At 33.1% G+C, this 12,406-nt stretch overlaps 1 protein-coding gene across 1 annotated transcript in view; it reads left to right on the top strand.

Annotated features, from left to right (window-relative positions):
- Positions 1 to 12,406, top strand: part of LOC118200499 (uncharacterized) — a 151,387-nt gene that overhangs the window by 51,842 nt on the left and 87,139 nt on the right. Inside the window, exons 5-6 of the mRNA XM_085807325.1 lie at positions 1,080 to 1,152; positions 11,585 to 11,751. Coding sequence (XP_085663451.1) covers positions 1,080 to 1,152; positions 11,585 to 11,751 — 240 coding nt within the window. The remainder of the gene's footprint in view (positions 1 to 1,079; positions 1,153 to 11,584; positions 11,752 to 12,406) is intronic.

Below are 12,406 nucleotides of genomic sequence, written 5' to 3'. Positions count from 1 at the left end.
GCTTTTCCTTCCCCCATGACAAGTTGAATACTACAGCGCTAACAATAGCCTTACTTAAATAAAGCGAGAACTTCTTTCTTTGTTGCTTTGACACAGTGTGAAGTTCCCTCTTGGGACGGGATTGCAACTTCGGGCATCAAAAGCTTAACACTGACAGTAAACAAAGGAAAGGAAGGAACAAAGGAAACAAGGAAGCTACTTTTAGTAGCTTCAAAAGAATAATTGACATGTGATTTAACAACACCTGAAAGCAATGAGTAATGCAGTAACAGGATGGGGGAAAGCACTGGGTAGGAAATTATTCAGGCGTTTCGGGCGTCCAGCCGATGTCTGAATGTTTGGGCGTTTGGGGCAACTTCGATGCGAAAGAGTTAAAATTTCGTGCCTGGGAACATGAGGCATATGTTAGAAAAAAGGAAACACAGAAGTCTTCTGTTGTCCAACATTGTTGGTCCGAAAATCACACTTTCAATTTTTCTGCTGCCAAAATTATTCAAAAACATCTTTCATTGAAGAACTGAATTTTCTAGAGGCATTTCACATTAAAAAAAATCTTTCTGTTCTAGTTAACAATCCTAATTCCAATCCATCTTTGCCTTCGGCCTTTAAAGAAATTATGTTTTAGTTCTCGTTTCACCAACAGATGGCGACACTAGCTTATTTTCTGTCCAGGCTTTCTTAACTGATCTGATCATTATATCCTATCTCGTTCATTTGCACTTTTGCAGCTGAGGATGGTGGTTCGGTAAAACCATCACAACTAGTCCTGAGTTGACTTCAGAATTCGTATTTGTTCGGCGTGTTATTGTGTCTAAATCTAAGGGATGGCTTTGGAAGTTGTGTTTCATGCCATAAATTTATTTGCCTACAGCTTTTGTACAAGGGACAGTTTGAAGAATTCTGGATGATGAGAAGTTATGAAAATTTTGTAGTATTTTTGTTCTTTTTTAAATGATCCTGAAAGAATAAATAAATTTTGCATTATTATTATTCCAGAGGTAATTGCTTTATTACTAATTAAATCATAAATTTTGTATATTTCATTCATAATTCTTATGAAAATCTTATTACTCATTTAGAAAGGCTGAGCAACAAAATAGGAAAGAAACTGCCAAAGAAAAAGAAAGACAAAAAGAAGAAAAATTAAGTGATGTAATGTTTTCAAACCTTCTTTAAAATGTTAAAGCATTATGTAATCAGTTTCAGTATTTAAGTATAATATTTTTCATTACTTTTTGTTAATTTTATGTGGGATTTACATATTATCTTGAGTATGAAATTAATTTGTTGAGAAAATTTCTCATAAAAATGCATGGTTTTTTTTATTAATGTAATTATTTGCAACACGCATTTAAAGATATGTGTATTTTATGTTGTCTTATTAGTGAAAAAAATTGTTTTTAGACAAAATTCTTGTAAAGAAAATGGTAGATTATTATTAAAGAATTAAAATTTAGAAATAGTGAAAATGTTGACTGTTAATAAGGTTCATATTTTTTTTGGAGACTGTTTTTTGGAAGCAACGTGTGCTTCAGATATACAATCAGGTGAGTGATTTTTTATTTAGTAGTAAAATAAATACCTTTCTGAGTCAATTATGGAAAGAGAAATTTCACTGTTCACCAGGTGGAAAATGAATGCAACTAATTGCCTTCATGTACTTAAGATGGTTAGGAAATACCTATCTTTACTAGAAGTAGTATATATTTCAAGAGGTTGTCTTTTAAAGTTTATGTTATGAAAGTGATTCTAAAAAAGTTACTTATGTGCTTCTAAGAATTCTCAACCAGAGACTTAAAATTACTCTTAAATTTGAAATCAAGTTGCTAGCCATGCCTTTATAATCTTCTTCTGAACAGTATATGTGTGTAAATATAATTATTCATCCCTAGTATATTCCAAAAATAGGTAATGCAGCATTCAAATTTTGGAGTTGGATATCTGGTTGAAGGTGCAGATCTCTGTGGAAAATTCATCTTGGGGATGCAGTATGTTTTTAAGACATGAGCAAAGGTTAATCTGTGAAAAGTTTGAGAACCACTTCTGTATGAAAATTGGTGGAACAGAATTTTTTCAAAAAATGTTACTACAGTCAAAAGTCGTTAATTCGGATACCCATAATGATCTATAATCCGGACCTCAAAGCTACAAACTTTCTGCGCATGCGTCGTGTTGATGCAAGACCTTTACAGATGCACGCAAGACCTTTACCGATGCACATATGCGTGTGCGCATGCGCATAATACGTTTACGCATGCGCGTTTAATGTATAACGGAGGGAATAAGGTAAAATTATCTAATTATCTATTTCAGTTAATGTTCCAGATTGCGTTGTTCCTTAATCTTCGAATTGGATCCGGCTTATTAATTTTGCAGACTGTTAGAGCAATTTTATAAAAGTAAGCTTGAACTTTCGATTATGTCAAATAGAATTTCCGAAGCTGGAGCACCCAAAGGATCTACAAAGCGAAAGTATGTTTCGATGTCCATCAAACAAAAAGTGGAATTGCTGCCAAAAAATGGATAAAGGCATATCCTTTTTTTCTCTAACCATTCCGAAATCTCTTTATCAATTTCACGCTGCTCTGCGGCGGGGGAGGGGGGACACAATGAATTGGAAGTTGATCTGTCAGCACTATTGATGCAAAAGCAAAGTTTAAAGTTGTAAAATTAAACTTTTAGCAAAAGTAGCAAAAGAAGCTCCCTAAGGTTATACACTGAAGTGACCAAAGTCATGGGATAGCAATATGCAAATATACAGATGGCAGTAGTATCGCATAGAAAATGTATAAATGCGAAGTGCTTTGGCAGGGCTTTCATTTTTGTTCCATGGTATTCATGTGAAGAGGCTTTGACGTGATTATGGCCGACCGACGAAAATTAACATACTTTGAACGCAGAATGGTAGTTGGAGCTAGACGCATGGGTCATTCCATTTCGGATATCGTTAGGGAATTCAACATTCCGAGTCCACAGTGTCAAAAGTGTGCCGAGAGTATCTAATTTCAGGCATAACATCCCACCATGGACAGCGCAGTGGCCAACCACCTGCACTTAATGACCGAGACTAGCGACGTCTGTGTAGAGTTGTCGATGTTCACAGACAAGCAACACTGCATCAAATAACCACAGAAATCAATGTGGATGTACGAGGGACGTGTCCAATAGGACAGTGCTGTGAAATTTGTCTTCCTTGGGCTATGCCAGCAGAAGACCGACTCGAGTGCCTTTACTGACAGCACGACATCGCCTGCAGTGACTCTCGTGGGCTCGTGAGCATATCGGTTGGTCCCTAAACGAATGGAAAACCGTGGCTTTGTCAGATGAGTCACAATTTCAGTTGGTAAGAGCTGATGTTAGGGTTCGAGTGTGGTGCAGTCCCCACGAAGCCATGGTCCCAAGTCGTCAAAAAGGCACTGTTAAAGCTGGTGGTAGTTCCATACTGCTGTTTTTACATGGCATGGACTCGGTCCTCTGGTGCAACTGAACCGATCATTGACTGGAAATGGATATATTCAACTACTTGGAGATCACTCACAGCCATTCATGGACTTCATGTTCTCGGACAACGATGGGATTTTTATGGATGACAATGCGCCATGTCACTGCACCACAATTGCTCGTGATTGGTTAGAAGAACATTCTACAGAATTCCAGCGAATGATCTGGCCACCTATATCGCCTGACAGGAATCCTATCGAACATTTATGGGACATCATCGAGAGGTCAGTTTGTGCGCAAAACCCTGCATCGTCAACACTTTCACAATTATGGACGTCTATAGAGGCAGCATGGTTCAATATTCCTGCAGGGGACTTCAAACTGCTTGTTGAGTCCATGCTACGTCGAGTTGCTGCACTTCGCCGGGCAAAAGGAGGACTGACAAAGTATTAGGAGGTATCCCATGACTTCAGTTTATACTGTGCAGACATTGAAGACGAAAGTTTTTAACTTGAATAAATTTAATCAATATCAGAAACTTAGAGTATAACATAATCATTATCAAAAAAATTACACTTAATTGATCATCCATTAACACCAAGGGTTTTTTTTTCCTTTAAAGAATATTACACTATTAAAGACACAGTAAATATTTTACCTGATCTTTAAATACCGGCATTCAATACACGAAAAACATATTGAACAGGAACTACGCGGTTATAATGAAATTTGCTTCACTATCAATAAGTCCATGCTTTGTGGTCAAGAAGGCACCTGAAAAATTAAACTAAATCCTTGAGAGCAATTAAACCGGAAAAAGCTGCTCACTGTATTTGCACACGAGAAATCACAGCTTGGAAAAACATCGCCGCTAATTCTGGAAAAAACACTTGTGTTGAAGATGCCGCCTTCATGGAAACAGGATGCCGCCCGCGGCAGTCACTCACATAGTTGCCGCTTTTCAGGATCCAGAAAAAGTCATCTTTCGGAACAGAATCATGGCACTAGTCGCTAGCTGGCATGCATCGCAATATCATCTTCCAATGGGGGCTGCAACGGCACACCATGGAGCAAAGAAACAGGAGCCAGAAGGAATAAGCCAGAGCGACGCGAGATACTTATACCTGAAGTAGACTTGACGTCATCTCAAGGCAATCAATCAGCTATCGGCACGACTCAGCTTTCCAGATGACGTAACATTAAGCTTCGTTTTTGCATCTTAATTAGGCTGGAACAGTCCGTTTTTAATACAAACAGTGGCAGTGTAAAACAAATTAGAAATAACTACTATATTTCCTTAAAATAAGAACTAAGCCTTATGTAAAAGTTAGAAATATTTCAAGGAGCAGAGATGATGCAGAAAAACGATTACAACAGGTCATATTTTCCAACAACTATCCTTATCTTCAGGGCAGATGTTATTATTTTATTTGGCTTATAATTCCTTACTAAATGTAGTATTTCATCTTGATGTACTTCGTTTTTCATATGATTTAAATCAAATTCCTCGTCATTGTAATTCGCTTCCGATAGTGAAGAAAGTGACACAGAGGTTATTGAAAACGGAAAAATTTCGGTTGACAAATTAGTTGGTATTCTTGACACAGCAATTATAGGATTAAAGAGAAAGTATTATCACATAAAACGAAGCAACTTATACAACTTACATTGAAAGAAATGTTTAATAAAGTAAGCAAATAAATAAGCTTTTTTTTGTAAATTTTGATACCCTTTAGATCATAATTGTTCTTTATTTCATAAATTACGGTTTCATATTTTTAATTTTATAATTTCTGCATGCCATCTTACCAGATTTAAACTGATGATCTATAATCCGGAAAAATCGATAATCCGGAATCGCCGAAGTCCCGATTAACAACTTTGACTGTATTTTTAAACCATGATTTTACTATTCCAGAAATTATAGAAAAGTATAGATGTCTTAAACGTTAAGTTGCATTATATAAAATCGATAAATTTGCCTTGAAAAAAATTTTTGTTTTGATGTTTTTAATTTAAAAATAGTTTTCCATGGTATTTTAATATATTAAAAAATTCAATAAAAGCCTTTAAATTTTGTTAAAAAGAGTTTCCTTTAGGTACATTACCAGATAACAGTTGTTTGCTGCATATTTGTTGTGTCCCTGCTTTTTATGTTGTATACGCGTGCAAATGATAAAAAAATGTGATAATTTCCACAATCCAGTTATCCAAAATTGCTCTGAATTTTAATTTGAATCGATGACAAAATTTTTGTAAAGGCCTGTTTTCTTGAATAAAGTAATACACGGACTTTCAAAAGCTGTGCAACAGTGAAATCAACAAAAATGGGGAAAATTGTGCACACACAAAAGAGGGGGAATCTGAAAGCTCTCAGATTTTACATTACACCGAAAAAGGCTTTTTTTAATGTTTTGTATGTTACCTTTATTAAATATCATGTTCTTTGCACTTAAAACCAAAAAATTTAATTCAACAGCAATAACAAAACAAAACAACAAAGAAACAAAAAAAAAATTAAAATTAGCATATCTTTAGAATTTCCGATACACAGTCTCCCACTGAGATAAAAATGTTTTTTTCGTACAGTGTTGCCATTGCTCTATATGAAATCATTGAGTTTGTTAATCAAAAATTTGTTAAAGTATTACAAAATATGAAATCGATAATAAAACAAATTACAAATTAGGGCTTCTAGGTGCCCATATTCAACGGAGGACTACATTATTCAAAATTTGACGTCTCTAAGTACCATTGTTTTATCACAGTGCGAAAAACATACGTACATTTATGCAGATTCCTCGTTATTTAATTTCTTTAAATATAACACAGGGTGTTAATATTTGGTGGCAACAATTTGAAAAGTGAAACGGACATTTAAAGTTTTCAATTCAAAATGCCAAAACGAAATTAATAGCCCATCTGGGCTTTTAATTGGCTGGGCTCTTTCGGCTAAAATCCGTTGTATACAAAATTGAAAACGATATTTTTAAATTATATGACACGATAATATTTGGTTCATTAACAAATTTAAATTGTTTAAAGCTAAAAATAACAAACTTACATTTGAAAGATATGTAACTATCCATAAAACATAACCATAACCATAAACCAAAAACCAAATCCATAAACCTTCATACAAGCTTTACACTGATTGCGAATGTTTTTAATGAAGTGCTCAACCACTGCGGATCCTAGCAATGGCCATTTCTCCATTATGGTAGTTTCCAGCTACCTGAATTTGGTTGGAGGAGGTAAACATGCAGTAACAGCATGCCTGAGGACCATCCCAAAGATTTTTGACAGGATTAAGTTAAGGGCAATAAGACAACCATTGCATACCTCCCCCGTCCCAAAAAAATCCCCTCAGTCTCCATTTACTTGCGGCTCAATAAGGATGGGCATTATCATCCAAAAAGAGGAAATCAGGACCAACTGCTGCAGTATAATATAAGACTTCATCCCAATACCATGCAGCTGTGACAAATTGTTTTTAAAAATTGTCAGTTGGGTGTGATGTCCCAATATCCCATTGAAATTTTGCTCTTATCATGAGGCTTCCACCTTTGAATGTATGATGTTCTAGGACTAATTCTATGTTCTTCTATTCTCTCCAGACCCTTAAAGGCTTATCTGATTCCAGGACAAATCTGAACTGGTCCGTGAACAGAGACATTGCACCAATCTGAAGTCCAATTTATCTAGATGCTAACAACAGCACATTGACCTGTTAGGGATGAATGACACATAATGTGCGTTCAGGCTAGATTTCCCTTAGGGCCGAATGCCACATCCTGTGCTTCAGAAAATCTTCATCTACAAAACAATCAACACACAGATGCAAAAGGCTTTTGGAATGATATGCTTACTACCAGATGCCATTACTAATCCACGTTTCTTTCAAAAGAACTCCCGCACATTAGTACTCCTCTGTCCTAAATCAGATTGTGGTCAGTCAACTATCTATAAATCATTTGATTTTTGAGAGTGTAAGCAGAAACACGTGCTAAGAGAAACTTATGTTAAAAAGCTCTTATTTAGAAGTGGTTGCTTATATGTAAATATGTGATAAAACAATTTCAGTCATAACAAGAAATTTTAATTTAAATATATCAAAATAAAATAATTTCTCCTCTTGCTTGAGATGAGATTTTATGAGATTAATTTCATTTGTACAGTCATGACTAAAAGACCATTTTGTCTTTCTGAGGAGGAAATTTATGAATGATCCATCTGTGGATTTTTTATATGGTAGTCATAATGTCAAAACATTAAATTAAAGTTCTTCTGATAGTTCTGAATTTTCAGATTTCGAATTAGAAGAGGATAATACAAATATGTTGGTAATAATAAACTAGTAATGATTTTTTTTTAAACCAGAGTGTGTACTGTCTTTTTAAAATATGGGAGATGTCGATCTTAATGATTCAATTATCCATCACTGTCTACCCTTTCAAAAGAACTATAAATGGTTAAAGAAGCTATTTATTGACTTTTTTGAATGGCTATTAATAATAGCTATATTCTTTTTAAAAAGCACCATTCCCAAACTATTTCACTTTAATAATTTTAATCCATGAAATCATGGATAAGAATCTAGAAGTAAAATGTACTGAAATAATTATAGAATCTCCAGATATAAATCCATTGATTTTTGTCATTATTTTCTGAAATTTTGCACTGAGAAATATGGTAAAAACATAGATGTGTAGTTTGCTTGAAGTAAGCTAAGACGGGACACTGCTGATGAATGTAAATCGTGAACTGTTGATCTGTGCTTTGATATTTTTCATACAGCTGTGAAATATTTATTGTTGCAATATTCTTGAAATATTTTATAACTTTAAATGTAAATATTTATTTTATCCTATGTCTTTATATTTTGCATCAATTATCTAGTGTTAATTTAGGTACTTTCTAATTGAGTAGTAAAGTACACTATATTTTTATTTTTTATTATTAAATATTAAGTATTTAAACTAAAAAATTTTATTAGGATTGAATATTTTTAATCGTGTATTTATACATAATTTCATTTCTACGTAATTTATGCATTCTTATGAAATACATACTTTTGTGAAATTGAATGTAAATTAGGCTTAGTGGGAGAAAATGCTCTGGCCTATAGGAACATTTAGTGCTTGCCAGGTCCGGTTATTTGGCCGGGGCTGTGGAGTTAAGCAGATTTGGGGATAAACCGAAGCTGGAGTTGCTAAAAACACGTCGACTCCGACTTCCGTTTTTGTTCGGCAGCTTTCAATTTTAAATTAAATTAAAGTAGATTAAAATATTAATGACAAACACAGTTAGAAGATGTAGATACCCTAATGTTACGTTAACAGGAAGACTATGGAATGATCTTTCAGAATTGGAAATTTTTTTTTTTCGCTGTATATAGCCACAATCTGAAAAATTAACAGGAGGCTTATTTCTGCAAAAATGGAAAAATGTGATATTTGTTCTTTTTAAAATGGGATGGCATATTGCAAACTGGAGTATTCAAATCAAGACAGACTGCAGACATTGCAACTGAGTCTCTATCATTCTCTTCCATTGAAGAATTAGATTTTGAGAAATATTTCTATAATATTGAAAGCAAAGTGAATGAAAATAAAGGGCCAAGAGACCTTTAGATAAAAATACAAACAAGATTTCTACAGAGCTCTTTTAGAAATAGAGAAATATGATCGCTCTTGCAAGACACTTCTTCTAGAACTTAAACAAATCTATCCTGAAAAGTTAAAAGAAGTGTGCCTAACAGTAACAACTCTTCCTCCAACTGAAATTAGTTTGGAAAACTCAGCTCTGAAGTTTATCAAATTGTACCTACGGTCCTTTATCAAAGTTGATCTTGTCGAAGCTATACTGTTTCTTAGAAATTACTAATGCTAGTTTCTCCATTTTATGATAAATGCTAATTAATATAAATAATCTGCTATGCCATTAATTTTTTTCCAGTAGCATTTATTACTTCTTTTATATTAAAAAAAGCTGTAATATATGTGTATATGTTTACATATATATGAGGGAGTCTGAGTTTTTAAAGTTCCACGAGTCGGTAATTTTCCCTACCAACTCCACAGCCCTGCTTGTGGGAGCACTTCTTTCCATGGGTATCTGCGCCAAAGAGATTAATCTTTTCCTTTGGATTAGGCTGTTAGTGGTATACAAACACTTAGTACTCCATCCTTCGAAATGCAGTACTGGTAGGTATTGTCTTACCAAGTGACACTGCAACCATGCATGTAACGGTTTATGAAGTTTGCTTGTTAATTCTGTTTGGCTACTATAGCAACATACCAATGTTCAGGAGTAATAATTCTTGGTCGACCTGGCACAGGTCTCAGACCTACTCCTTGACTTGCAAGTGTAGCTTAGTATAAGAAACATATCTTCGACAAGATCTTCTTTGATAAAGGATCGTAGATCCGATTTGATTTTCACCCAATCAAATTTATAATAATTTTATTTTCATTGTTTTTAAGAACATTTTGATTCCACGTTCAGGAAATTACTGGACAATCAATGTCAAAGAAAAGAGCAACATCTTTGATTGACTGTTGTGCTTTAATGCGTGTGATGGTAAGCCAGTACTCAGTATCTGCCATTTGTCTTCTTTCTTGAAAAAGAAAGAAATCTGTCATCATCAATATTTGACCTAAGAAAGTTATAAGCACTTTGTATCAGCATTTGAATGATCTTCAACCACAGCCTAATTAGTGTATGTTCAGACAGATAAGCATGACTGGTTGTAACATATGTAATTTGCATACCATGCCTTCACAGAGATTTTCAGCCAATAAAATTTATGTTAATTTTATTTTCATTGTGTTTAAGAACATTTTGATTTAAAAAAATTTTCTCCCCCTCATCTTACTCTAGTTTTCTTCAGTAATGAGAAAAAAATTTTACGTTTACACCACATGACTTCCTTGTACGGAATATTAAATTATATGCAATTTTTTGTAATATAATAATTTCTAAATTAATAATTTCTAAAGTTAATTTAAACTTACTTTGTTGAATTTCATTAGGGATCTATTTCTTGTTGAATTAATTCATTTCCCGCTTCGCAATAAGCCAAAAATACATAAAAACCTAAAAATACCTTTATTTAAAATTGAAAAATATAAAACACCAAATACTGTTAAAACAATTAAAAAACAAGTTTCTATGCAAAAACAAGCAATATAGCCAGCAGGCAAGAAGGCAGATTTTTCGGTGCACAAAACTGAAAGTTTACTTTTGGTCCCATTTGACAAAAAGACACTGAAGGTGCAGAAAATGGCTTAATTCACTATTCTGCTAAGCTTCAAATGTAAACAAATATGTCTGCTATGGTAAAAAAATTAGGCTTAGCACAATTAAATATCTTTTAAATTGTTAATAATTCTATAACTATTGCATGCAGATTAACTAAAGGCATAAAACTTAATTGGAAGATAATAACAATATAATTCAATCATTTTTTAAAGCAAGAAGTGCACAATTTACCAACATATAAGAATAAAAAAAAGCTGAGTTCATGGAGCAGTGTAACAGAGTGCTATATATATTTACTTTCTTTTAAAAAAGTATGAAATTAGCCTGAAACTGTAGCTGAACATGTAATTCTTTATTGAAAAGTTTAATTTCATGTATTTTGTATTAAAACCATAGCTTAATATTTGATTTCTTATTCTAAATTTTAATTTATTTTAATATTTAAATCATTTTACAATTATTTTAGTAACTTAAATTATGCATTTGATTTTAAATTGTATTTGTCATATTTGAATCCTTTTGAAGTTACATTATCAAGTAGTTTGAAATTTCAAAGTTGGTAGTTATGATATTATTTGACATGATTGATGAAAGTATGTAAATCAAATTATCTTTTATTTGCTCATTTTCTTCGCAGTCAGCATTCGAAAGGTTTTTAATTTTTTCAAATAGTGGTAGATTTCACATATTGCTGCTTGTTATCAAAAATATAAATGTCATTTATAAAAAGAGTCTTGTTTTTCATAGAGAAGGATATTAAGGTGCCTTATCTCTGTTATCTATTTTGCTTATGTATGCATTTATTTTTATTCTTATTTGATTATATTCATTTTCTTATTTGATTTTGCTGTTGTTATGAACATCACTTTTGCTGTTGCAGCCATTTTTATCTACTGAAATCAAACTTGGCAAGAATTTGAGTTGTTTAAAGAGTGTACCCAAAAATGCTGTAAATAAGCAGCCCTGTAAGAAGACACAACTTTTGAAAAGTCCGTTTGTACCTATGTTAGATTTGGAAGATGATGAGAAAGGGGATGTTATCTTTAAGTAAGTTATGTTCTTTAAAATGAAAACTTCAAGCTAATTTTTACATCCTATAATAAATTTTAGTCATTTATGAATTTTTCAAAATTTGGATAAGGATGACATTTACATAGGTGGCTTACATACAAATTAGTAATACTAACTTGAGAATTCTCTGTGTGCAAGCAGTTGATTCTGTAATTAAATGTCATTAAATTTTATAAAATGCACTGAGAAATGTTGCTTAAAAGACACATGAGAGAAGTTCTAGGATTTTTATGGTATGAGAAAGTAATTGTATTATTTACATTACAGCTCAGTTAAAAAAAAAGGTAATATTATTGCAGTATCAGAAATAAGGAGTGTATGGAAAAAATATTTGCATTTTATTTGCAATGCTTCTAATTTATTTACAGTGTTGAAGAACTACAGACTGGTTGTATCATATCCATTGGAGGAACAGCAATATAATATTCTAGATCCAACCTAAAGCAAACAGTTTGGCCAAAAGAGTCACATTTGGTATTAAAAAATGCAGTCTGCTCTTGATTATCTGGGCTAATGCCAGGGTAGCAGATTACAGATAATTGAGAAACACAAATAATGCAAACTATGAATTTTCATGCATATTCCGTGTGAACGTTTAAATATTTGTCGAATTTCATTATCTATTTTTCAA

Source organism: Stegodyphus dumicola, chromosome X1 (genome assembly GCF_044657685.1).
Source record: "Stegodyphus dumicola isolate Sdum_Otavi_A_Nest chromosome X1, ASM4465768v1".
NCBI lineage: Eukaryota > Metazoa > Arthropoda > Arachnida > Araneae > Eresidae > Stegodyphus > Stegodyphus dumicola.
Note: the sequence above shows the minus strand (reverse complement) of the source record. Positions and strands in the feature narration are given on the sequence as shown.